This window comes from Hydra vulgaris, chromosome 14, assembly GCF_038396675.1.
Source record: "Hydra vulgaris chromosome 14, alternate assembly HydraT2T_AEP".
Lineage (NCBI taxonomy): Eukaryota > Metazoa > Cnidaria > Hydrozoa > Anthoathecata > Hydridae > Hydra > Hydra vulgaris.
Window position 1 is genome coordinate 33,510,001 of NC_088933.1, and position 26,388 is coordinate 33,536,388.

The 26,388-nt window shown below is 27.4% G+C and overlaps 1 protein-coding gene and 1 long non-coding RNA gene across 3 annotated transcripts in view; both read right to left on the bottom strand.

The window, feature by feature from the left end:
- Positions 1-8,766: 8,766 nt before the first annotated feature.
- LOC136090472 (uncharacterized) lies at positions 8,767-11,130 on the bottom strand. The gene is made up of 2 exons (XR_010643442.1): positions 10,929-11,130; positions 8,767-8,888 (listed from the first exon to the last, which is right to left on the bottom strand). It is a non-coding gene; the product is annotated as an uncharacterized LOC136090472 (long non-coding RNA).
- Positions 11,131-13,330: 2,200 nt separating this feature from the next.
- Positions 13,331-26,388, bottom strand: part of LOC136090473 (torsin-1A-like) — a 65,691-nt gene continuing 52,633 nt past the window's right edge. For both annotated transcript variants that reach the window (XM_065817168.1, XM_065817167.1), the window contains one exon: positions 13,331-14,694. In XM_065817168.1, the coding sequence (XP_065673240.1) occupies positions 13,853-14,694 (842 nt within the window). In that variant the 3' untranslated portion in view covers positions 13,331-13,852. The remainder of the gene's footprint in view (positions 14,695-26,388) is intronic.

A 26,388-nucleotide genomic window follows, 5' to 3' on the forward strand; every position in this document is an offset into this window, starting at 1 on the left:
GAATCAAATAGAATCTCATATAAAATCTTATTTTTCTTATGAAAATTTTATGTGGCCACCTTAATAATTACTTTTCTATGTTAGAAAAGTTTAATATTTTGATTATTAACTTTTTTTGAAAAAAAGTTGTTTCAGGTAAATTAAATATTTGAAAACATTATTAATAATCACCTAAAAGCAGGGCCGTCACGAACGGGTCGTGTAGGGGATGTCCCTTCCCCCAAAGCTGTTATATGAGCATTTGAGTTATCACATTTAGCCAGTTTTGAACTATAGTTGGCAAATTGCAAATATTATTCATGGAGGCCATAACAATTTATGGCTTTCATATATGAAGGACAAAGGTGGAAAAATATATTTAAAAACACTAATTTATATGGCGTTGTAAAAGGTATATCTTAACAAGTTGTAAAACTCATATTTTTTTCAAATCTTCCCTTTTTTATTTTTATATTTTTTAATTTTTTTTTATTTACAGCTTCTTCTATTGTATTCAAAGGAGCTAAAGAAACCTTGGTTAATGGAATATTGTTTGACTTTCTACAATACGCTCCATTTCAAAAAGGTGATGGAAAAGAGTAAAAACTTACGTAGATTTTATTCAGTTATATGTAAATATATGTAATATTTAAATATGTTTTTTAATAAAGCAATTTTTATCTCTTTTTTTAATCATACTGTTTAAGTAAACTAAACTAAAGAAGTTCTAAAAAGTCTTTACTAAAAGTATATTATGGATATTAAATCTACTCAAAGTCTACTATGAGTAGATTTAATATCCATAATATACCTTGATAATGTAATAGAGATATAGAACAACACTATTGGATATGCATAGTACGTTTTGATGGTGATCACAGTTTTTATCAACGGTTTCTATGATTACAAAATGTTTTTTAACATTCGGTTTAACGTTGATAAATAAACTTTTCAACGTTATTTCAACGTTATTTCAACGTTGTTTGCAGGCTGGGGACTCATGAGACTTTGATAAATATTGCATTAAAGCAAACATCTGCTCCAAAAAATGTGTTATTGAAAGAACTGATTTACCACTAAAATATTTTTGCTTACCGTATCTAAGTAGTTAAGTTATAGAATCTTTAATGTTTTAAAATACAGTGATTATCCTTTGTCTAAAAGAACTCCGTAAGACGTTAGACGTTTGTCTGCTAGAAATCTCATATGACGTCCTCGTTACTTTCAAAAATCGTCTTAATGGCATGAATCAAAAAAGTTAAAATTTGATACATTCTTTGGAAGTTTCTCCTTCGTTCAATTGGAATTTCTCCTGGTTTAAAACGGATGTCTTCCAAACGTCTCATGGACGTTCATTTGCCTACTGAAAACACAGAGATCAAACCCATACTCTAGATTATTTATTTCTAATTGTTTCTATGTGTATATTTTTATTTAAATATATATTTAATACATTTTTAATACTTATATAATTAAATATATATTTAAATTATTTCAAGGTTTTGACTGAGTGGCATTTATCAATGCAATCCGCCTGCTATTTCGTGCATAGCTTACTTGCCGAATTCTGTCGATTACATACAACAGCTACTTGACTAGAATGATCTGCTAAAATCAAATATCACCCTCTCCACCCGCCAATTAAAAAAAAGGAAACAAACACTAAAACAACATCAGAAAATGCAATTGAAGAGGAAACTAATTTTGAAACAGAATTATGGAAAAAGAAAATTGAAAATATATCTGAATATGAAAAAGAATGTAACTGATTTGGAAGACCTTAAAAGTTATACGGCTTATCTGGTATAAGAATTACTTTACAAATGAGCAGTTCACTACTTTTAATTTATCTATTCAGAATGGATATGATTTTCCAGATTCTTTGCATAAAGTGTATGAAGAGTTCAAATAGAAAAAGATCTTTTTAGCCAGTGGCGGACTTTTTCCATAGGCAAATAGGGGGGCGAAACTAGAAAGCAAAAAATAATAAGCTCAACTTTATATTGTTATTTGTAAGTTTTTTTTTAAGTTAAGATTAAAGGAAAAAATATATTTGAGAAAAACACTTTGTCTTTTGTTACACATCGTACACCAACTATTTGATAATATAGTTTAACATTAATTTGTAACTTAATAGTACATTAATGTTGCTATTTAATATAAATAGATTTTTTTTATATTTTAATTTAGTACGCAACGGAGTTGAAAGTCCTTGGCCTTAACCTTGCCTTAAGACCTTTGCCTTGAAATCAATTGGCTTTGCCTTGGTCATGGTCTTAAACATTTTCAAAGTGAAACTTCAAAGTGTTTAAAAAAGGACATAAAATGAAAGAATTAAAAGTTTTCATTTTGTTATTTTTTTCTTGTTTCAGGCATACATATATATATATATATATATATATATATATATATATATATATATATATATATATATATATATATATATATATATATATATATATATATATATATGAAAATATTTTTTTTTATTGACTTCTTTAAATTCTGCGCATATCATTGTTTTATTTTTACAACGTGGTTTTATTGTCACAACAATTCCTGCCTTCAGTTTTGTTAATAATTGGTCGTAACGTAATATGAAAAAGCCTTGGTCTTGAAACTCTCATTCTTTGCCTTGACCTTAAAACTCTTGGCTTTAGCCTTGTCCTTGGCCTTGTAACTTTTGGTCATGGTCTTGGTCTTGGTCTTGTAACACGTGGCCTTGGCCTTTATACTTTTGACTTTGTTAACAACTTCGGTCTGCAATAGCAACCTTGTGATTAGCATGTTAATCGTATTGTAGTTAATCACTATCTCATCTCATTAGTAATTTAACACCAGAAATTATTTAAATTTTAGCATTTGGTATTAATTTTGTCCCGAAACCTTACGTGTCAAAAATGTTCTACAGTATATAGGCAAACAGTTTTCATCTATTGATTTCGGTTATAACTCTTCTTTATTAATTTCACCACATTTTTTTTTTTTTAATTGCGAAATTTATAACTTACATAACAAGTTTAAGATTAGGAAAAAAAAAGACATTGTTTTATTTTATTTTGATAATTTTCAGACTCACTTATAAATTATTTTGTTAGTACGGCGACGCTGAAGAAAAAGACAAAGTGATAAAAACAGCATATTCCTGAAACGGTAGAATTTTATATCTTTTGACAAAATAATCATCTAATGTGTTAGTGGTGCATATGCAAACGGTGATACCAGCTTGAAAAATTCAGGAAGTTGTCTATGAATTAAAAAATATTAAAAAAAAGACCCCATTCCAAAAAAAATTTTTGATACTACGGCAACCCCCAATTGAAATGACTTTAAAAACAGTATACCTCCTAAACCAATGATATGAGGTTCGAAAAAAACCATAATTTCAAAAAGAAATAGTTTCAAGAAACAATTTCAATTTCAATTTTAATAATTTCACAGCTAAACCACATTACTAGTGAAAAATAGTGTTGAACGCATAAAAAAAGTGGTATTTATATTTCAAATATTTATGTTTTAAAGAAATAAGTCTAATTTATTTCAAAGTTTGGAAAAGCTTATTAAAAATGAGATTTTTTCCTATTTATTCGAAACACTGACCAGAACACTCGCATAACTCAATTACCGTTTGAGTTTGATAGGGCCTACGACATGGGTTTTAAAGTGAAGAAGCTCAATCGTGAGTTTCTGAAAAATATTCTTTATCTAAATATTAAAAAAGAAAATTAAAAAATAATATGTAAATACTTTTTTTAAAGATTTGAATCAAAAAATATTTTTGAAAAGGTTAGTAAGTCCATTTAAGTATTTAAAAAAGTATGTAACTTTTTTAAAACACAGCTCTTTTCAAATGCTGAAAGAGTGCATCTTTCGTATGTGGTAAAAGCTGTTTAATAAAAAGTCACTCTGCCGTGAATTTTTATTAAAGAGCATTTTTTGAGCATATAGCGAGGTCAGTAGTGAAATTTGTTTTATCGTAAAGTAGAATTACATAGCACGTAAACTTCAGGAGTTAATCAGGTGAAACTACTCAATTATATAATAAATAATATAAATTATAAAACTTAAAAAACATGAATTTGCATGAAAAGCAGCCTATAAAAAAGTAATTTCAAAAGGTAGCAGCTTACAAATCAAACGTTACTGCTTTTTTATACTATTTAAAAATAGGTTACCTGTAAATGGTCTAATTATTTCTTCATCTCTATTGTCCCAGAGACTCAATGTAAGTATTTTCCTGTACGGCAAATGAGGATATGGTATCACAACCAGTGAACGCAAACTATAATGAAACATTTTCGGCTTTTTCATCTATTATTTGTGCATAATAGTGAATTGAAAGCCAAAACTCCAAATTTTATCCCGTAAATTATGTAAAAACCGAAGTTGATATCGGAGCAATATCTGCGTCAATCGTTTAAATACAGACAACTTGATGTCCACTGCCAACTGCGTTTTTGTTTCAAAATTCAAGTTTCAGGTCTCTCGTGGTTACAAAGTGAGAAGTTGAACAAAACAGTTTCCTATAACGTTGATACTAACAGTAAGTCAAAGGTCGCTACTTGTACAAAGTTTATTGCAAGCATTTTAAACAAATCATTTTGTTTACATTCAATAGTGAGAACCGTGACCAGTTTTACCAAACGCGAGTTAAATCAAAAACACATACTTGCATACCATTTCCAAAACAGTCCCACGTTGGACATGTCAGCAAGAAAAATAGGAAGCCATCTAGAATAGTGTAAGTGCGGGTGAATTAAAGCAAACATACAAGGAACAATATTTTTTTAGGCACTGACAAACATCATTAAGTTCATTCTGAAACTCTTAACATCATTAATTTCATTCTGAAACTCTTAACAAACAGCATGACTATTGAACTCGGACTAGTAAACTATTAAACAGGATTATTATACTAACAATTAATTTGGGTGTATGCTATTTTTTGTTGATAGATCCACATGTGAAAGAGAGTCGTAGATATTTTTTAGAATGCTTCAGTCATTAGTAAATATAAACCAACTAATGAAATTTGTGTCAAATACCTTGAGCATTTTACTTTTTGACTAGTAACTTTTATGATCGCATAAAAAACGTGTTGTTTTTTATGCATTTATAAAAAATACATCTACTAACTTATTAAAAAAAAACGAAAAGGAATGTATATTTATAAATATACAAATATATATATAATATATATATATATATATATATATATATATAAATATGTATATATATATATATATATATATATATAAATATGTATATATATATATATATATATATATATATATATATATATATATATATATATATATATAAATTATGTTAGTGTATTCTACAAACAGAGTGCTCATATATATATATATATATATATATATATATATATATATATATATATATATATATATATATATATATATATATATATATATATATATACATATATATATATATATATATATATATATATATATATATATATATATATATATATTTATATATATATATTTATATATATATATATATATATATATATATATATATATATATATATATATATATATATATATATATATATATATATATATATATATATAATTGATTTTTTGACGAGATTAAAAAAATAACTACATGATTTTTACTAAAAGTATTTTTACTAAAAGTAGTAAAAATCATGTAGTTATTTTTTTAATCTCGTCAAAAAATCAATTATATAGCTCTGATATCATTCATTGAGCACTCTTGCTGAATATATATGCTCACAGCAAAATTAAACTTATATATATATATATATATATATATATATATATATATATATATATATATATATATATATATATATATATATATATATATGCATATATTGACTTATCTAATTTTTGTCTTTAATAGGCAATGGGGTGAATTCATTAAATTCTCTTTATGTAAAAACCTAAGACTTTGTAACTCAAAACCAAAAACGATCATTTACGGAGTCCATTTTTTCTATCAATTTGTATAATTGTGGGCCGAAGTTTTGCCAAGTTTTATACTAGTTTTACAATTTGAACTATTTTAACCCGTATACCCTTCCCTATTGCGTAAATAAATTACAATTTTATAATGCAAACTTTTTTTATTTGACTTTGCAAATAAATAAATATAGAAATTTTATTGTACTTTTATGTTATTTCATTATACTTTTATGTTGCTTTATTGTACTTTTATGTTGTTTTATTGTACTTCTATGTTATTTAGTTATAATAGAATGCATAAACTTTGATGACAGGATTTATTACTTCAAAAAATGTGTAAAGAAGTTTTTCCAATTGATATTTCTTAAATGAGGAGTAGAGGAGGGGGGGGGGGTTACTTACCTCTTTTACCCTTTACAATTTGTATCCACTCCTGTCTTGCACAAAAGACTTTTTAGTCTAGTTACATTAGCAGTGAAACCTAATATTTTTTTATAAGATGCCAAATGAAGCGATTGTTCATCCTAGTCTTAGACTAGTTTAATCTTGCAAAATGGATTTGGCTAACAATAATGACTGTGGTATTTTGGATTATCCAATAATATATACTATCAAATCAAAATATTTTTGGTAGTATATAGTGTATTATAGGTCATTATTTTAATTTTCAGGATAATACTTTTGTTGTTTAGTAATTCTTAAATATATCCATTAAGGGCGGACTGGGTCCCATAAAGGTCCTGGGCCTCTCTATGCATCAAGATACACAAATAAAACACATAAAAATACAAATTAATAATAACTAGTTATTAAAAATATGCATCAATTTATTTTTTCCAATATCTTTTAAGAAAAAACCATGTGATTAACGGTTTAACGAATTTTTTCTAAATTTTTTGCCATCAATAAGGGCCGCACCTATGTCTTCCCCTGGCTCCTTAGTGTCAGTTAGAATATGTACTGTTTCATAAGTTACTTGGAACAGTTTGGTGTAACTGGCCATTAATTAATGCAAAACAAAAATCTTTGTTAGTATAGATTTTTCTCTGAAAGAGGCACAGTTTTGACTAACTACTGTTCTTTTTAAATAAAGAAGTTAGTCACTAGTTTTAACGTAAAATAACTTAAAATGCTCTGTTAGTTTAAGAGTTCCCTTTCGGGAATAAAAAAGAAGCTTGTGGCCGTTAATTAGCCCATTTTTCCTTAATTATTTATATACATAAAAATAATGCAAAACATTTTGAACATAAGTTTTTTTTTTATCATGCAAAACTTTTCGATTCAGTGATTTTTAATTGAACTAACTTATCCTCAACCGTGTGATGCATGTCAATTTACATACTAATTAATCTTTATTGCCAGATTTTAAACTTCATTTAATAATATTTTAACGTTTGAAATTTATTACAATAAAAAAGTTTTCAACCCCTTTACTTTAAGTTGGGTGAGTCCTTTATATGGACATAACTGTCAAACACCAAAACATAACTAGATAAATTTTAAATGTTTCATAACTTGGTTTATTATGAAATTTTTAAATTATCATTAAATTTTATATAAATTAGATAAAAATTATCGTAATTAACCCTACAATGAAGTCGCAAATTGACTTGTCCTTGTAACGTTGGGGTCCGTTCGGACCCCAACTAAATAATCATGTTTTTAGTAAAATAATTTGTTGTTGAAAAAGATTAACAAAGATAATATTATTCTGTTTTACCAAAAATAATGCATTACTTTGTTATTAAAAAAAATCTAAACAAATATATATATATATATATATATATATATATATATATATATATATATATATATATATATATATATATATATATATATATATATGTATATATATATATATATATATATATATATATATATACATATATATATATATATATATATATATGTATATATATATACATATATATATATATATATATATATATATATATATATATATATATATATATATATATATATATATATATAATATATATATATAAATATATATATATATATATATATATATATATTTATTTTAAAATTAGTATAAGTCCATATAAATACAAGTGTGCATTAAAATAACCCATGCCCTATCTTGTTTATATTGAAGAATATGAAAACAATTGTGTGTACATCTTGTAGTGTAAATGTAATTTAAATCAATGAAGAGAAGCTACATCAGACTCCTCTATGTTGACCCAGTTAAGCTGCAGAAGCAGCTGGTCAAGAAAGTTACAATAAAAATTCTTTAAATAAACGTAAAGAGGGGGAATCAACTGCTTGCTGTGAAAGAGCATTCCAGTGTTTTGTTACTTTATTATTTCCAGTGTTTTGTTACTTTAAAAACTTTTCTCGTTCAATGCAACCTTTGACTAGTGGAGGCATTAATGGCTGATTGTGTCAAAGAAGATTGTAATTTGTTTTTAAATTTAGTAGTATTTGAGGGAAATGAAAGTTCACTTCGTCAATCTGTTGAGTAAGTTTAAACTGCTGGGTTAAGTATATATATGTATACATATATATATATATATGTATACATATATATATAAGTATATATATATATATATATATATATATATATATATATATATATATATATATATATATATATATATATATATACATATACATATATCTATGTATATATATATATACATATACGTATATATAAATATATATATGTATACATATATATATATATATATATATATATATATAGAGAGAGAGAGAGAGAGAGAGAGAGAGAGAGAGAGAGAGAGAGAGAGATTTTTGCCGCTTTAAAAATGGCAGACCTTTTTTTATGTGGAAAAACAAACAACTACAATTAAAAACTTTTAATATATTAAAAAATAAAACAAAGTTTTACATGTCAAAAACATTTAGATATTGAAATTTATTCTTTGTTGTGTTTAACAAGTAACAAATAATCGAGCAAACTTTTCGAGCCTAAAAAAAATGGTAAGTGTTTAAGTCACAGAATTTAACAATTAAAAAGCACAACAGAAGAAGATATTAAAAGAGTCGAAAAGTTGGATCGAAAAACTCAACAACGATAATGAAAAATTAATGAAAAGAGTTGAAGAATTAGAAAATAATAAATCAGCACCTACTTACGCAAACATAACATGGGCAGATAAAATAAAGAAATCTCCTGAACAAATGCTTTTAATAAATACTGTTGCAGGCAGAACGAAGGAACGAAAAAAAGAGAAAATAACATTGTAATATTAAGAATAAAAGCTTCAGACAATGAAGACAATAGCAAAGTTAAAGAAGATGACAAAAAGACAATTGAAAAAGTTATTAACAAAATGAAAGTTAAAGTAAGCATACAAAGTATTATAAAGTTAAGATGAAACAGTGACAAACAAGCCCCGTTTATAGTTGTACCAAAAGATAAATTTGAAAGAAGTTCATTATTAAAAAAAGCAAAATAACTGCGTGATTCAAATGAGTATGAAAAAGTTTTTATCAATCCAGACAGAAACAGAAAGATATAATTCCAAGTTATTGAGACAAGAATGTAGAGAAAATAATAATGAAAGCAATGAGAAAGAAGATTTTTAATATGGTATCTGACAGGATAAAGTGATAAAATAAGAAGATAGCAACGAAAAAGTGTTAAAAACCCTCACCAACAATGATTCAGCTCAAGTAAATTTAATTTTTAATATAAACAGTGAGAGGGTTCAATCTCAAAGTAAATTGAATACCATATACGTTCAGACAACTCATAATTTGAGTATTTCAAGTAAACCCAGTTATTTAAAATGTTCATACACAAATGCAACATCGCTAAAAAGAGACAATTTAAATGAAATTATTGTTGAAATAAAATTAAAAAAGCCAGAACTTATTTTTATAACAGAAACATGGTGGAATAAACTATCAATAACAAATGTACCAGGTTATAATCTTTACAGAAGAGATCGTAAGAAAAGTAGAGGAGGTGGTGTTTGAATATTTACTTCAGATAAAATAAGCGCTTTTGAAATAAAAGACAATGTGCTTAATAACAAGAAAGTTGAACAAATATGGTGTTTAATTAAAGTAAGTGGTCAATTTATTTTATGTGGTTGTATATACAAACCAAGAAACAATGATCTTGAAAACTGTCGTCTTTTAACTAATTCTATAAAAGAAGATATAAATATTTTTTTAAGTACAAAAATCACACTGATGTCTTCATTTGTGGCGATTTTAATTTTCCATTTTTAAATTGCAAATGGTATAACGAGTATCAAAGTGTTAGTATTGGACCAAAAGAGTCTTTATTTATTGATTGTATTCAAGAAACTTACCCAACGCAACATGTTATAAAACCAACATTTCAGCTAAAATTAAATGATTATACAAATATTCTAGATCCAATTTTACAGCAAACTCATTTCGAATATCAAGTTTAGTTCACACTGAGCCTTAAGGTGACACCCAAAGAGGTCATCAAGTTCTGAATTTTGACTTCAACACCATGCCAAATGATGAAATCGATATAGAAAATTCAATTGAAACCACATAGCTACTATTTAGAAGAGGAAATTATAAAAAACTCAAGGAGTTTTTGAATAAACATAATTGGAGCGAGGAGTTCAAAAATTTCGACGTCAATCATGGTTAAATTTAAAGTTTATTATTTTTTTTAAATTTAAAAGTTCATTAAAATTTAAAGTTCATTAATATTTACAAAAAGGGTTGCGATGAATTTATACCTAAATTAAAATCGAACAAAATAAATTTCAGAAGTAACAAAAGATCTTTATGAATGAACCCACAACTTAAGCACGAAATAAAACTGAAGAGAAACCTTTGGTATCGTTACAAAATATCAGATTTTAAAAATAAAGAACTAAATCGAAAATATAAAGAAAAAAATAAAAGAGTAAAAAATCTAATTAAAAGTAGCATAAAAGCATACGAGAAGAAAAATGCAGTAGAATCAAAACAAAACCCAAAAAAAATTTATGGCAATATCAATAGTAAACTTACAGTTAAGAACCACATAAGGTCACTTTTTACCGATAAAAACGAGTTATCTAATGATGTACAGTTTATAGCAAACTATTTAAACAGGTTCTTCTGTTCCGTATTTACAGATGAAAATCTTAAAGTTATTCCATTATGTGTGATGTTACAAATTCAATTTGTCCGATTCCTTTGTTCAATGAAACTGATATAGCAAACAGATTATCTAAACTTGTTGTAAAAAAATCTATATATATATATATATATATATATATATATATATATATATATATATATATATATATATATATATATATATATATATATATATATATATATATATATATATATATATATATATATATGTATATATATATGTATATATATATATATATATATATATATATATATATATAATATAAATATAATATATAAAACAAGTGATCTAATACAGGGCTTGCATCTTTCTTGTTTTCTTTTCACACCGAAACTACTATTATCTTTTGCTTTATATTCATCGTGGCTTCTTTTTGTGTTGTTTAGGGATTGTTGAACAACATTGAAGAATGTAGTTCACCATTTCGTGAAAAAATATTTTCAAGTGACTGGAAAACAGAATCGTGTAAGTTTAAAGACAAGTTTGGAAGTAACTGTCTTGACTGGAGTTGATCTGCTACCAGAGATTCTCCGAGTTCTTTTAAAATCAATCTTCTGCGATGCGTCTTCTGTTTACTCCATGTTGGATTTAAATGCATCCAAATAACAAAAGCATTAACAGCAGATATGTTTAGGATGTTGTAAAGGATTACCTCGGCCACATGAATTATAAAAAATTGACAATGAAACAGTAGATTTCATAAACTTATATAGAGTAGTGCTATATTTAATTTACCTGCGGGTTGTTCTCTTTGTAGGAAAAGTAAAGACCATTTGGTCAAGAGTATCTACTCCCCCTTCGTTGAAGCATAGTCTAGACATATCTGTGGTTTTTAGTAAGGGCGCTTCGATAAGTCTGTATCACGATGATTGCTACTAAGCAGAAAGACTGATTTTCCTTTCTTTGGGACATAAGAGTCTAAAGTTAATTGTTCTTGGTGACCAAACAATGAAGAGTTGACTCGTGTATTCTAGTGTTTTAGCCGGTAATTATTCTGTAGGAATTTTTTTTTAAGTTTTGCGCATCGTTCCTACTAGACTAAATTTTTTCTCCAAAAGTTCTTGTGCAAGTGTTACTAATGTGAAAATGTTGACCATTGTAAAATTTTTTCCAGATCCTTTCATGACTTTAACTAAATTATGTACTACTCGTTGCACTTAATTTCTTTCTGGGCCCTCCCCATGAGCACAACCAGTATAAGTTTGTGCATTCAAGCTGAATTCGCAAAATTATTTAGACATAGCTTTGACAAGAATTACACAATAACCATAGCTTTAACTCATATTTAGCTGGGTCGGAGATTATATATTGTCTATAAGAACAATGTCTACGAAATGGAACCAGCTGTTCATCAACAGTAACATTTTCATATGGTCTAAAACTATTTAAAAGTGTTTGTACCCAAATGTCAAAAACCTCATGTTTAGGTGCAACTTTGTGATTGCTGCGCCATAATAGTTGAGTTTCTCAAAATTCTTGAAATGGCATGAAAACGCTCACAACTCATTACAGAACAAAAAATCTGCCGCAATCACTAATATCCCATAGCTTTTCTGAAGCTTCACCTGCTGATTGGTAAACATCTGCTAAAAATAAAAATCCAAGAACACCATTTAGTTCATCCTCAGATAATGGTGCACGCTTTTCTTTAAAAACAACTTTACTTTTTTTTTTGATTTAGTTAGAACTATCTTGAAGATCTTTGGGGTAAAAAAAAGTTGAAAAGCAATATTTATCAAATCTGTCATACGTGTTGCATACGATGTTAATCCTGGTTTTAATTTCATGACATTTTGTGCTGCAAATTTTTTAGAATTGTTTAGTCTTTGTTTTTGCCTTATTTCATTACTTTTTGAACACTTCAAAACATTTGTTGTGTTGCTAACTTCCACTTTCCACTGTTTCCAACAAGTTCTACATCTTCTAGCTCCTATTACTGATGTTGATTTATTCTCTACTTTTGAAATTGCAGGAGTATGTACTTGAAAATCAGCATCATCTGATGACTCAGTATATTCTCAGCTGTCGGTTGTTACTTCAACAACTTCTTCTTTCCCTTCATCATCATCAAATGTTAACTCTTCTTCACTTGATGAATCTGTATCAAGCGATGCAAACAATAGTTTCTGAGCCTGTTCAGCAGTGTATCTAACACAAACTCTTTTTTTATAGTCAGCCATAAGTTCTAATATTTGCTATGAAATCTAAATTTATAAAATTTATCTAAAGATATAAATATTTTGAAAATAAATGAAAAAAGGAAGCAATGTTCAAAAACATATTTTTTTGTTCTTAGTACATCTTCTGATTCTTAACAAATACATAAAACTTTGAAAAAAAATACTTACTACACAGATATATAATGCAATCTAAGATAATATAAGATATAATAATATAAGATATTATTGTAAAAATTCAATTTAGAAAATAAAATTACCACAGAAATTTTAAAGTTGAAAAACTTACCACAAATTAGAAATTTGAAAAAACATTTAACTATTGATAATAATAAAAAATAAGTTTACTTTACTCGCAACAAGTAAAAAACCTTCTGTGGTAAGCATTGACTTTCATTTGAAAGCAATTACATTTTGTTTGGAATGTCTTTCAAAGTGAACTTTTGAATTCAGAATTAAAAAATAAAGTTTAATAAGTTTTCATGTTATAAGATTTAAAATAAAAAAAACTCAGTATAAAAATTTAAAACAAGAAAATATCATTTGGAATAAAAACATTTAAAAATTCGAATAACAAAAAGTCACGTAGATTATTTAAATCATTTCTAATAAAGTTAGCACAAAATAGCCACTCTATTTTGAACTGTTTTGCAACCTTGCATCGAAAAATATTTATTCGGATCGTAAATCATATCATTAAGAACGGATTCCATAGTGATACTGTCGACTTCTTTATTACAATTTCTTAATTCTTTTTCTGCGCATTGCTTAACATGTTTCCTTTCCAAAGGTAAAAAGGGAACATAGAAACCTATTGATGCTTTCGAAATAATTTTGGAGTCTTTAAATCCACCTGGTGAATTATAAGCAATAGTAGGAAGAAGCTTTGCAATATCTTCTAAAGGTATTGTCTCTCTAGTTTTTTTATTTTTGTAATGATTAACAAAATTATTGATTATCATCTCAGCACCCACATTGCTAAGAAAAATGAATACATGTTTCCGATAATCTTGATCACCAACTTTATCGTGGTAGTCCAAAAAATGTGTCAAGACGTCAGCAAGACCTTCTGGCATACTGTTAAATTCTTCAAAGATGAATAATGAGCGCTCACATAACTTTGAATTTTTTTCAATGAAATCAGATAATTCAGTTTTGTACTTCGTCAATGAATGCTGCGTATTATCTATATATTCTTTTGTTGCAATTTTATGATGAACAAATTTACTATTTATACCATTTTTAAATAAAGTTTCAGCAACTAACTTTGACACATAACTTTTACCAGTTCCAGTCGGTCCGTGAAAAGACATAACCAAAGGTGCTTTTGGATTTTTATTATTAGAATGAGATCTACAAGCATTTACAATATGTTCAACGGCAAAATCCTGGCCAAAAACATTTTTATCGAAATGTTTTTTCAAACTTGCGTTAATAAAGTTTACCTCATCGCACTCTGAAATATAAATTAAAAAAAATATTTTCTCTTTTGAGTTTAAGTCAAAAACATTTAGTCTTAAAAAGAATACAAAAGCTTGGCTCAAACATTAAAAAACAGGATTTAATAGGTAGTAGAAAGGAAGTAAAGGAATAAAAAGGATATAACTAAACGTATTAATTAAACATTTTAAAACTTCAGGCTGCGGTTAAAATAAAGGAGAATGATTAGCTGTAACTAGTAGAATATATGTTGAATTGTTTTTTTTTTTTTTTTGTATTTTGCAAAAAAGGCTTCGGTAAAAGTTTTATCTGTTTTAAAAGTTGCAAAAAATAGAATAGCCAAGAAACTAATCTGAAACATTTAAAGTTATTTTAATACTATTATTTTAATACTATAATATATAATAGTTATTTTAATATAATAGTTATTTTAATATAATAGTTATTTTAATACTATAATAGTTATTTTAATAATAGTAAATGATTACTTAAAAACCAAAATCTGAAAAAATCAAACATACCTTATTTAGTGCAGCAGCGAAACAAAGTTAAAATAGTGATGCAGAATAGTTTGTTTAAAAGAAAAACAGTTTATTTTAAAACTGTTAACTCTAATTGAAGAAATTAACGTCTGTTCACAAAAAATCCGGAATGAAAAATTGTTCTTAATTGAATACAAAATTAATCGATTTTTGACAAAAAATTTAACTAAAATGAGTGACTGGACATTGTTAACTATTTTATAACCGAAAGTGGTCCTAAATCAGCGGCTTTTCGAACTTTAGTTTTGACTGAATCCATTAGGTTGAAAAAGTAGTCTGGATCAAACTCTTTCAACTTTAATCGAATTCTATTCTTAAGGTGGTCAAGATTATTTGCAGTAAATCCATTTCCATAAACTTTTGCTTTTAAATGTGCCCAAAAAATTTCAATTGGCCTTAACTGCGGTACATTTGGGGGGGGGGGGTTATCTTTAGCGTCGACAAAGTTAATACCTAAAGTGTTGTAAGTTTCTAATGTGTGTTTTGCATAATGACATCTCGCTCCGTCAGGTCAAAATAAAATTTTCATGTTTTGATGCTTGGAATTTATAAATGGAAAAGTCTTTTTGTAATACATTCTTTAGAATAAGTTTTTGCATCCAGTGCACAGTTTTTTACAGCAAAATAAGGCGATGAATGACCAAAACGACTGATTGCAATCCAAACGAGAACTTTCTCGTCAAACTTTTTTTTGAAGTTGAATTTAATGTTAGGATCAGTTTGAGAACTATCCTTTGTATAGTAGCCAGAGTTTTGTGAACAATTTGCACCATTTACACAGAAATAAGATTCATCGTCCATGATGATTTCAAACTCATTTGATGGCTTGAAAAAAGTTTTTGAAAGTTTTAATAAGTTTTTCTTTTGTTTAATTTCTTGCTTTTCTGTTGTTTTTGGTGCATTTTTTCTTTTGGTATACTTTAGTCCATGCATACTTAATAATCTATTTACGTATGAAACGCTTATCTTATATTTTAGTGCCAATTTTCTTTGCGAAATCCCGATTCTCTCTTCTGCTCTTGCAATCATGGACTCTCTCTTTTCTGGTGTAATTTTAAAAGGTTTTCTGCCGCAACCGATTTTTCTATTCATTGGCAAATTATTTTCAGACCTTTTAATTATGTCATAAATTGTAGATTTAGCGATTCCCATTTTCTTAAAATGATCCACTGTAAATTTCTTTCCACTGTTTATGTTTTGTTTATAAAAATTTCCAATCACATTTCTAACATCGTTCTCTTTTAGATGCTCCATGTTTATTTGAATTAATTATTTAAACTCAATTTTGCCACAAAATGAAACTGTTGTTGTTGACCGATTCAATTTAAAAATTTCGAATCAAAAATTCGAAATTTAGAACAATTAGTGTACATTTGAAATCAGTCCGAATTTTTTGTGAACAGACGTTATATGGGCGATAAAACATTTGTATTTTAAGAAGTTTATTATTAACATTGCAGGTTATTAAAAATTGTTTGATATAGTTATTTTAAAACCACTCATAATGATAAGTAAAACTTTGACAGATAAAAAGTTTTCAAAACAAAATCAGTTGAAAAAGAGATGACAAAAGTTTCTAACATTTCATTCTTAAGTAATATTAAAAGAAAAAATATATACGGTATTGGACGAAACATTCGCAACCAACATCGAACAATCCTAAAAAGTGTTCCTAACTTTACATGTCTTAAAAATCAAAACGAACTATACTACCACAGCAAACAGTTCAGGAGTCTGGAGTCATAGCATGCCATGACATGAGCAATTAGCTGACAGGTGACAGCACACAGGCAGAACTTTGTTGGCAAGTGCCGTTTTGCAGCGGACAAAACAAGTGCAACTTTTTTGGTTTGTTTCATTTTCTTAAATCTGGTCCGTGTCAACGTCACGGAAGTTTTTTAATAATTAAAGGAAGTATCCAGAAGTTTCCAGAAGCATGCAGAAGCTTCCAGAAGTTTCCAGAAGAAGCATCTGGAAGCATCCAGTAGCATCCAGAAATATCCAAAAACATTCAGAAGCATCCAGACGCATCCAGAAGTTTCCAGATGCATCGAAAAGAAGAATCTAGAAACTTCCAGAACAGGTTCAAACAGATTCATTTTACTATATAGGTGACATGTAAATCGACATGTAATCCAGACAGTGTATGGAAGTCAATCAGTCAGTATTATCAAGACAGTTTATCGAAGTGAGTTTTATTAAAGTGCTTTATCGAAAAACATCAATACAAGAAGTGAAATACAACAAGTGTTTCATTACATCAATAAAGTCCACATCCAACCAAGACGTTGTGTTCCACAGAGCATTATTGTATCTTCACAAGGTAAATGTAACACGGTAAGCCTTGAGAAACGTGATTATTTATTTTTATTATTTTTATGACTTCAAGTGCAAAAATGGCTTCCGACAGTCTTGGATTGGAACTAAGAAAGAAAATTATCGGCGATTACGTAAGTGGAATGTCACAAAAAAGTATTTGTGATAAATATGGCATGAAAAAATGGACCGTCCAAAGACTATGTTCCAAATAACGTTCTACGGGGAAGTTGGCAGCAGATAACAAAGGTGGAAGACCGCGTTCCACCACTTCTAGAGAGGATTCTATGATCGTCAGATCCGTCAACAAGGATCCCTGGATATCATCAGTCGAGATACAAAAACAATTAGAGCTGCCTGAATCGGACCGAACAATCAGACGACGTGCTGTTGAAGCCGGATTATTTTCTCGACGCCCTGCAAAGAAACCGCTGATTTCACTAAAAAACCAGGAAGAAAGACTCCTATTTGCTACATCTCATATTGACTAGAATGTGCAGAAATGACGAACTGTCCTGTTTAGTGATGAATCGTAGTTCAACGTCATTGGAGGCGATAGCATTTGCCGTGTACGTCGACCAGCCGGAAAACGCCTCAATTTACGTTACTGCCAAAAGACCGTGAAGCATGGTGGAGGCAATGTAATGGTCTGGGGGTGTTTTCTGCTAACGGTCTAGGTCTAATACATCGAAACGATGGAATAATGGACCGTTTCATGTATAAAAATATCCTGAAAGATGTCATGTTACCTCATGCTGAATGGAATATGCAAATAAAATGGGTTTTTCAGCAAGACAACGATCCGAAACACACTGCAAAAGTAGTCTTGCAGTGGTTTCAAGACAACCATATATTGGTGATGGATTGGCCGCCACAATCTCCGGATCTCAACCCTATCGAGAACCTGTGGGAGATCGTCAACCGCATAATTAATTGTGAAGGTGTTCGAAATAAGGATCAACTGTTTAAACAAATCCAAAAGGCCTGGGCATCGATTCCACAAAGTTTCATTGATTAACTGATCGAATCTATGCCTCGAAGATTCAAGGCTGTGATCGACAACAAAGGATTCGCCACGAAATATTGATAGCGAAATACAGCTTGGTCAACATTTTGTCGAGTTGCACTTGTTTTGTCCAGAAGTAAATCAACTTTTTTTTAATACTTTTGATTAATTTATTAATTATCGTGTACAAATAATGAACTTTGTGGTGAACAAAACTTGATGAACTTTGTCTCTAAACAGTTACATAGTTATTTCTCTAAATTGAAAAAATGCAGCACTTTTATATAAAGAAACTAAATTAGCATTATTTGGTTGCACTTGTTAAGTCCGATACTGTATATTTGTAGCTTTTTTAAAAAAACCGAAATTCCTAGAACACTTTTTAAGATTAATGTTTAAAGAGTTCTACAGAATTCAATTATTAACATTTTAACTAATATAGTATACGGTTGAGATGAATTTTTGCGGCATGTGAGATGATTATTACACCCTTTACTTTATTATTAAACAGTTTGCCCAGCCGGCATCTCTACGTTGTTTTCACGTTGAAATTTGGTAGAAACGTTGTTTTAACGTTGTTCAACTATGTTACAACGTTAAAACAAAGTTACGGTTTAAACGTTGTTTATTTACGTTGTTTTAACGTTAAATCAACGTTGACAAAAAAAAACAATAATAAAACTTGAATTTTTTATAATTGAGTTTTTTTATTTAACTTTCTATTTTAAAATTAATAACAGATTATAATCTTAAAATAGAAAGTATCGCAAAATATAAATTTTTTGAATGCAAAGTCTACAACCAATAAATCTTTCCATTACTGTCACAGATTTGTACATTGATGTTGATCATCTTAAGTGCAAGTCTGGATGAAACTAAAAAATGAAACTGTCATGGAATGGGTAAATTTTAAACAAAATTCTCTATAAATATTATAGAGACCAAAATTATCCACTAAATAAAAATATTCTCGTCAAAACAAATCACCAGTATTCCTATCAAACACAACTGCAAACGATTGTAACCAAAAAAAAAATTTTGTCTATTGGAGTAATGGAAACATGACCAATGATAAACTCTGTATCTAAGATATTTTGTTACACACTTAAGCATAAGCTTAAAACAGTTTTTAAAGTACTTACATTGACAAAATTGCAACAAGAAAATTGAATCGAAATCAACTATTTTTGAAAACTTTAATTGCCCAGTCAAACGGTATCATTACAAGTGTGCTAATACTATAATACCTCAGTCTTCAAATTAAAAATGGTTTAGGTCTACATGCATTATGCAATGTAAAGACAATATAATAAGCTTTTGTGTAACATTAAATTTAACTTCGTTTATGTTAGAAAAAATTTAATTCATGATTTCTTGACAAAACTTTTGTCATAAAACATTTTATAAACGTTATAAATAATCACATTTTTGCAGAATAAATATTATAGATTTTTTTTTCTGATCCATAAAAATATATAAATTTTAGTTATATTACATTTAAATTATTTTTTTACTTTTATTTGAAACAGATTCTTAAATAGCTAAAAAGTTGAATATTATGCATAATGCAGAACTTTAAATTTATGGACTCGTTACAAACATGCATGTAACTGTATTTAATAAAACGTAATTATATACATATATATATATATATATATATATATATATATATATATATATATATATATATATATATATATATATATATATATATATATATATATATATATGTATATATATATATATATATATATATATATATATATATATATATATATATATATGTATATATATATATATATATATATATATATATATATATATATATATATATATATATATATATATATATATATATATATATATATATATATATATATATATATATATATATATATATATATATATATATATATATATATATATATATATATATATATATATATATATATATAATATGTAAATTAATTTAAAACATCAGATAATACGTGTTCTCTCAATACTAAATAATTTATTTGAAGTTTTTGCTGGATTATAGGCACCGGCATCATCAGCATGTAATATGATATAATTACAAAAAATGTGACCGTTAAATAAAAACAAAAATTTTTTTAATTTCCACGTCACCTTTACAATGGCTTCTTTTACTTGAGTATGAAAAAAATAAAGTTTAATAATTTATTTTAGCACATTGCCCATTGTCCAAATTCATACCACTGTGCATTGGAGAATATTGATGTTTTTGTATCTCCAAGACTATTTTATCCTCAACTTTTAAGTGTTTCTCCCCTATCCCATTCAATATCCTCATTGCAATTTACTTTATGTAAAGCTAATGCCGACTGGTTTAACTTGCCTTCAGTCAAAAAGTTTTGGTTTTGATGAACCCTTGGTCTTATTTGAAGTTTTGATTCACCGGCACTTTGGAGCACTTGCACTTTATTAAATAGATTCCAGGTTGGCTGTTGCGTGGTGATTTTAATTTATTTTTAGACGTTAGTAGCGTTTTTGGTTAGCATTTGACTTAAAAACAGTTCTGTAACCAACTTTTCTAAATATTCTTCTAAGTCTGGGAGATATTATTGGTATCCATGGTAATGAAATTGTAGTAAGGTTATTAGAGTTTGTTAAAAATTCATTTTTATTTGCTAAACATTTATTTCGAACGCGATAAGAAACTTCTTTAGGCATTTTTTTATCGTACCCATTTTCAGTAAACACTTGAATTAAAAAGTTTATCTCATCTTTTAAATGGTTTTTTCTGCATATTGAGTATGCTCTGTGTATATATTCCTTGAGTACTGCTTTTTAAGTTTTAGGATCGTGATTAGAATGAGGTTTGACTCATATTTTCCATGTGTATTAATAATAACAGTTATATCCAAGTTAAGTATCTTTTTTTTTTTTTCAACTTCAATAGTATTTTTTTTAGAAGGACGTTGTCTACTAAGCATTATTTGGAACTGTTATGATTGCTTTAAGTAAGAAAACCTAAGTGGTTTACTTAACGTGGTAAACTTAAGTTAGAAAACCTAGCGTGGCTATCATCTTCATATCTACAAAATGATTTAATATCAATTGAAGGAATCACTGCCATTGCCATTTTTATTGCCTTTTCCTTATGTTATTGTAAAATAGATTCAGCCAAAACAACCATAAAAGACAATCTAATCGGGCCTGAATTCTCCATCTCATGAATCTAACCGTTCCACAAGAAATAACAACAAAACAAACAAAGTTCAATTAGTTGTTTTCTTTCAGTTGAAGTAAGTTTAGTTGAGTTTTTGTAAAAAATGGCTTTTATTTAATTGATCCAAAAGTAATGAAGTTGCTTCTTTTAAAGGTATTGAGGGGTATAAAATGACAAAATCAAAGGATACCTCTATTTCACCTTAGTCAATTAAACACGAGTTAGTTTTGTTAATAAAGTCTTTTGAATTTTTTAATCTTATAGGACTTTCATTTAAGACCTGTTGTATTCTTCTAACCAAGTAATTCGAAATTCCATAACAAAGTGTGCCAATAGGTGATACAACGACTCTCATCGGAAAAGATTTGTCATGTTTATGAACTTTAATTAGCCCATACAAACGTGGTGAAACAGCATCACTCAGATATATGCTTTCATATTCATCTTTAGAAAAACGTTGCTTATTTTCAGCTTTGAAAGGAAAGACTTTATTTTAATTGCATAACTTATAGTTGGATCAATACTAGTATTAAATATTAAATGCTATTGAAAATATAAATGAAGGACAATCATCATCGATCAACATCGAAACTTTTGTACAAAATTAATTTCTTCTGAACAAAGGAAATCCTGTCCAAGACATTGGTTATACAGAGCAATATTTCTTGATTACAAATAATCAAGAAACCATCTGCTCTGCTGAAATAACCATGTTTTCTTTGAAGGAAGAAATTACTGCATAGGCAATAAAACGTAAAATTAGTTGTTTGTGTTGCAAGGAACTTCTGGATATTCTTTGTATAAATAATATTCCTGGGTCGCCAAGAGATAGTCGAACATTGCTAAATAAACCAAGACATGTTAATGTCCATAAAAATTGTGGTTGGGATTTTTTATAGAGTTTTTTATAGAGGAATAGAGAGTGGTGAACAAGGTGTATAAAAAAAAGGCAAAAAATTGTTTCTTATGACATAAAAATAAATGTAAATGTTGATGGGTTGCCTTTATTTAAATTCTCTTCAGTTCAATTATAGCCTTTACATGGACTATTAAATAAAAATGTTTTTGTGATTGCTTTGTTTTGCGGATCATCTAAGCCAAGTCATCTTAATGATTACTTAAATGAGTTTATCATGGAGTGTAAAAATTTATCGAAAAATGCAATTTATTTTGAAAAATATTAGTACAACTTTAAAATAAATATTTTTGTATGTGATGCTCCAGCTAGAGCATATCTAAAAAATATTATGGGTCATACTAGCAAACATGGTTGTGAGAGATGTGAAATTGTTGGAGAAAGTCTGAACCATCTAATAATATAAAAGGGGAGTGATTTTCCACTTAGAACTACTGAAAAGTTTGATAGTCTTGGATAACAATTATATCAAAAAGGGTTCTCCCCTCTAATAGAAATTAATGCTTCTTTTAACTATTTTGTATTGGATTACATGCATCTTATTTGTTTTGGAGCTGTCAAACGAATCCTTGTATTTCTTAAATATGGCTTCAGAATTTGCAAGTTATCTATTCTTTTATAAGCGAAAGTTAATGATAGTTTAATTAGATTTAAAAGTTCAATTTCAAGTGACTTTGTGCGACAACCGCGCTTTTTATTATTTTTAGAAAGTTGGAAAGCTACTGAATTTCACCAGTTTTAAATGTATATTGGAGTGACTGTATTAAAAGGTGTTATTGTTGAAAATTTTTATATACATTTTCTTTCTCTCTATGTTGCAACATCAGTTCTATTGAATTCCAATAGAAAAATAAGAAAGCACTTTTTAGATTATGCTAGACAATTGTTTGCTTATTTTATAACAAATGCAGAAAATTTTTATGCAAATAGTTTTTCAGAATATAACGTTCACAGTCTACTGCATATTGCTGATGATGTGGAAAAATATAATGCTTCACTTAATGAGATTACTGCTTTTTCATTTGAAAATATTTTGCAGATCCATAAAAAAGATGTTAGAAACCATAAAAGTCCAGTTTCCTAAGTTGCTTAAAGGTACATAAAATTAGAAAACTGTTATACAAAGTTACCTTTAAGAAAAACCTATCATTTTTCCGACAAAAGATTAAAAGATTTTTGCTTCGTCACAAAATATCTGTTATTAATTGTCACAAATCTAAATCTAGGTTAATTATCAATTAAATATTTTGTATAATTAAAGTATAAATTCAAATATTTTGTCATGTGTATAAATTAAAATATTTCATGTGTACCAGTTATATATGTCATTTGTATAAATTAAAATATTTCGAACCGTTTTATGAAGAACCATTAAATTCTAAAGACTTAGAGATATATTATATCCCCAATCTGCAAAAATATAAAAAGTGTAAAGCAATTAAAAAAAATGAGATTGAGAGAAAAGTAGCTCTATTACCAAATGGAAGTGGTTATGCTTGCTTCCCACTTTTACATGAGACAGAATATTAATGATTCAAAATATATAGAAAAATTGTTATATTGCTTCTTTAATTGTAATTATTAAAAAAATCAACAAATTGAGTTTTTTGATGAACACAGTGATATATTTAAGTTTTGTGTATCTTTATATCCTACTTAACGATGTTTACTTGCTTAGTACTAAAAGATAATAAGTGCATTTAACTATATATATATATATATATATATATATATATATATATATATATATATATATATATATATTTACAAAAAATGTCTGTCAATGTACAAAAAATAACAACAAAATGGTCAAGAGCTATATGGAGGGAAAGAACAAAAGTTTACGAGAAAGTGGCTTTATCCAAATGGATTGATGACTCACAACAAAAGATTTTTTGGCCAGTAAAAATTAATGCTAGTCGTGCAGAAAAGTAAGAAATGGATCCTGGTCCTCACTGGAAAGTTTTTGAACTGATTAAAGTAATGGTTTGTCATGGTATGATGTTCCTCTTTTTATTTTTAATAGTTTATGTAAAAAAAAATAATTTTTATTTTTAGCTTTTTCATTTATCACAGATTCTTTAAGCTAAAAAGCAATCAAATTAAAAGTTACTTTAATATTTTAGATGATGTTGAAGTTTGTAAAGGATATGATCTGATGTCAGCTTCAGATCAAGATACAGAACACATTAAAAAAGAACAAATCGTTTTATTTATAACAGAACTTTTTCAAAAGTAGTTTTGCTGCTCTCAATGAATGTGTTAAACATAATGAAATAATACTGGATTTAAATTTCTTTTGAATTAACTATATTTTTATGTGTCTCAAAACCCTTAAAAAATTCAATTTCAAAAGACGAAAAATTATAAATTAATTTCAAATGTTAAAAATTCAGGAAGCAAAAACTCATAAACATTAACTTTTGTTGTAATTTCATCTTTTTTTTATACCGCTCAAAGGCACTTTGATGTGCATTTGGGTGGTTTTTTGAACCACCTGAATGCTCACAAACTTAAGTGGAAATTTTTTAATAGTAAAGTGTCATTGACTGGTAAAATGTAATGATATAATTATTATATCATTACATTTTACCATTCAGCAACAATTTACCATTAAAAATGTATATATATTTTATGTATTAATAATACATCAGCGTGAACACAAAACACAGTTTCTATATATCTATCTGTTGGGACCCCTAAAAATTGTTCTATATAATAGATTTTAAATTGTGTTATAGAGAGTTTAAAAAATATTTTAATAAAAATTTATTAATATTTTTAAAAAACTAGACCCTTGACTATTTAACGGGTCACTAATATATTAAAATATAGATTATAAAAAAAAAGTTCTATTCATAAAGTTTTACTACTTACAGTAGTAAAAATTTATAAGTAGTTCAAAAATAGTAATCTTATTGCATAAAATAAATTTTTAAAAATATAAATAAAAAATACTGGTTAAAAAACCAAACTTTTTGTTATGTATAAAAACAGCTTTTATCCAATAAAATCTAAAAAAATGTTTTTTTATGAATTCATTATTATTTATAAAGTTTCGCTTTATTTAGTACCAGGTTGACATACTTTAAAATAACTTTTTTTTTAAATGTTAGGGACCCGTTAAATAATCAAAGGTATAGCGCCACCACTTACAAATAAATTTATTATATGTTCTATTTTATAGAACACATTTTGGGGTCCCAATAGATAAATATATAAAAAACTTATTTTTGATGTCACGCTGCGGAACATATATTTGAGGAAAAATTTTTGAAAATGCATTATTTCCACCCTCAAAAATAAGGTTTGTTAATCCATTACAGCTATTCTGTAACTTAATAGTAATATTATTATATTCTCTTTAGGCTTTCCACCTATACCTGAAAAGATAAATCAATTCAATGAAAAGGATGATTGTGATTTTAACAGATCCCAATTTAGTCAAAGCTTAAGATTTAATAATATACCTAAAACATCTTATAAGAATGTATCTACATGTCATTTTTCAAAATACCGATCACATTCTAGATCTCCTATTCATCATAACTTGAGATCTCCTTACAGATGAAATAGTGAAAAATACAACAGCCGATCCCCTTCTATGTCTCCTATTCTTCACAACTCAAGATCTTCTAACAGACAAAATAGTTCAACAGACAATAGCCAAAGTAAAAATACTGATTGGAAAAGATCTCCAAATAGGTCAAGTACTTCTTTTTTAGAATCTCCGACTAACA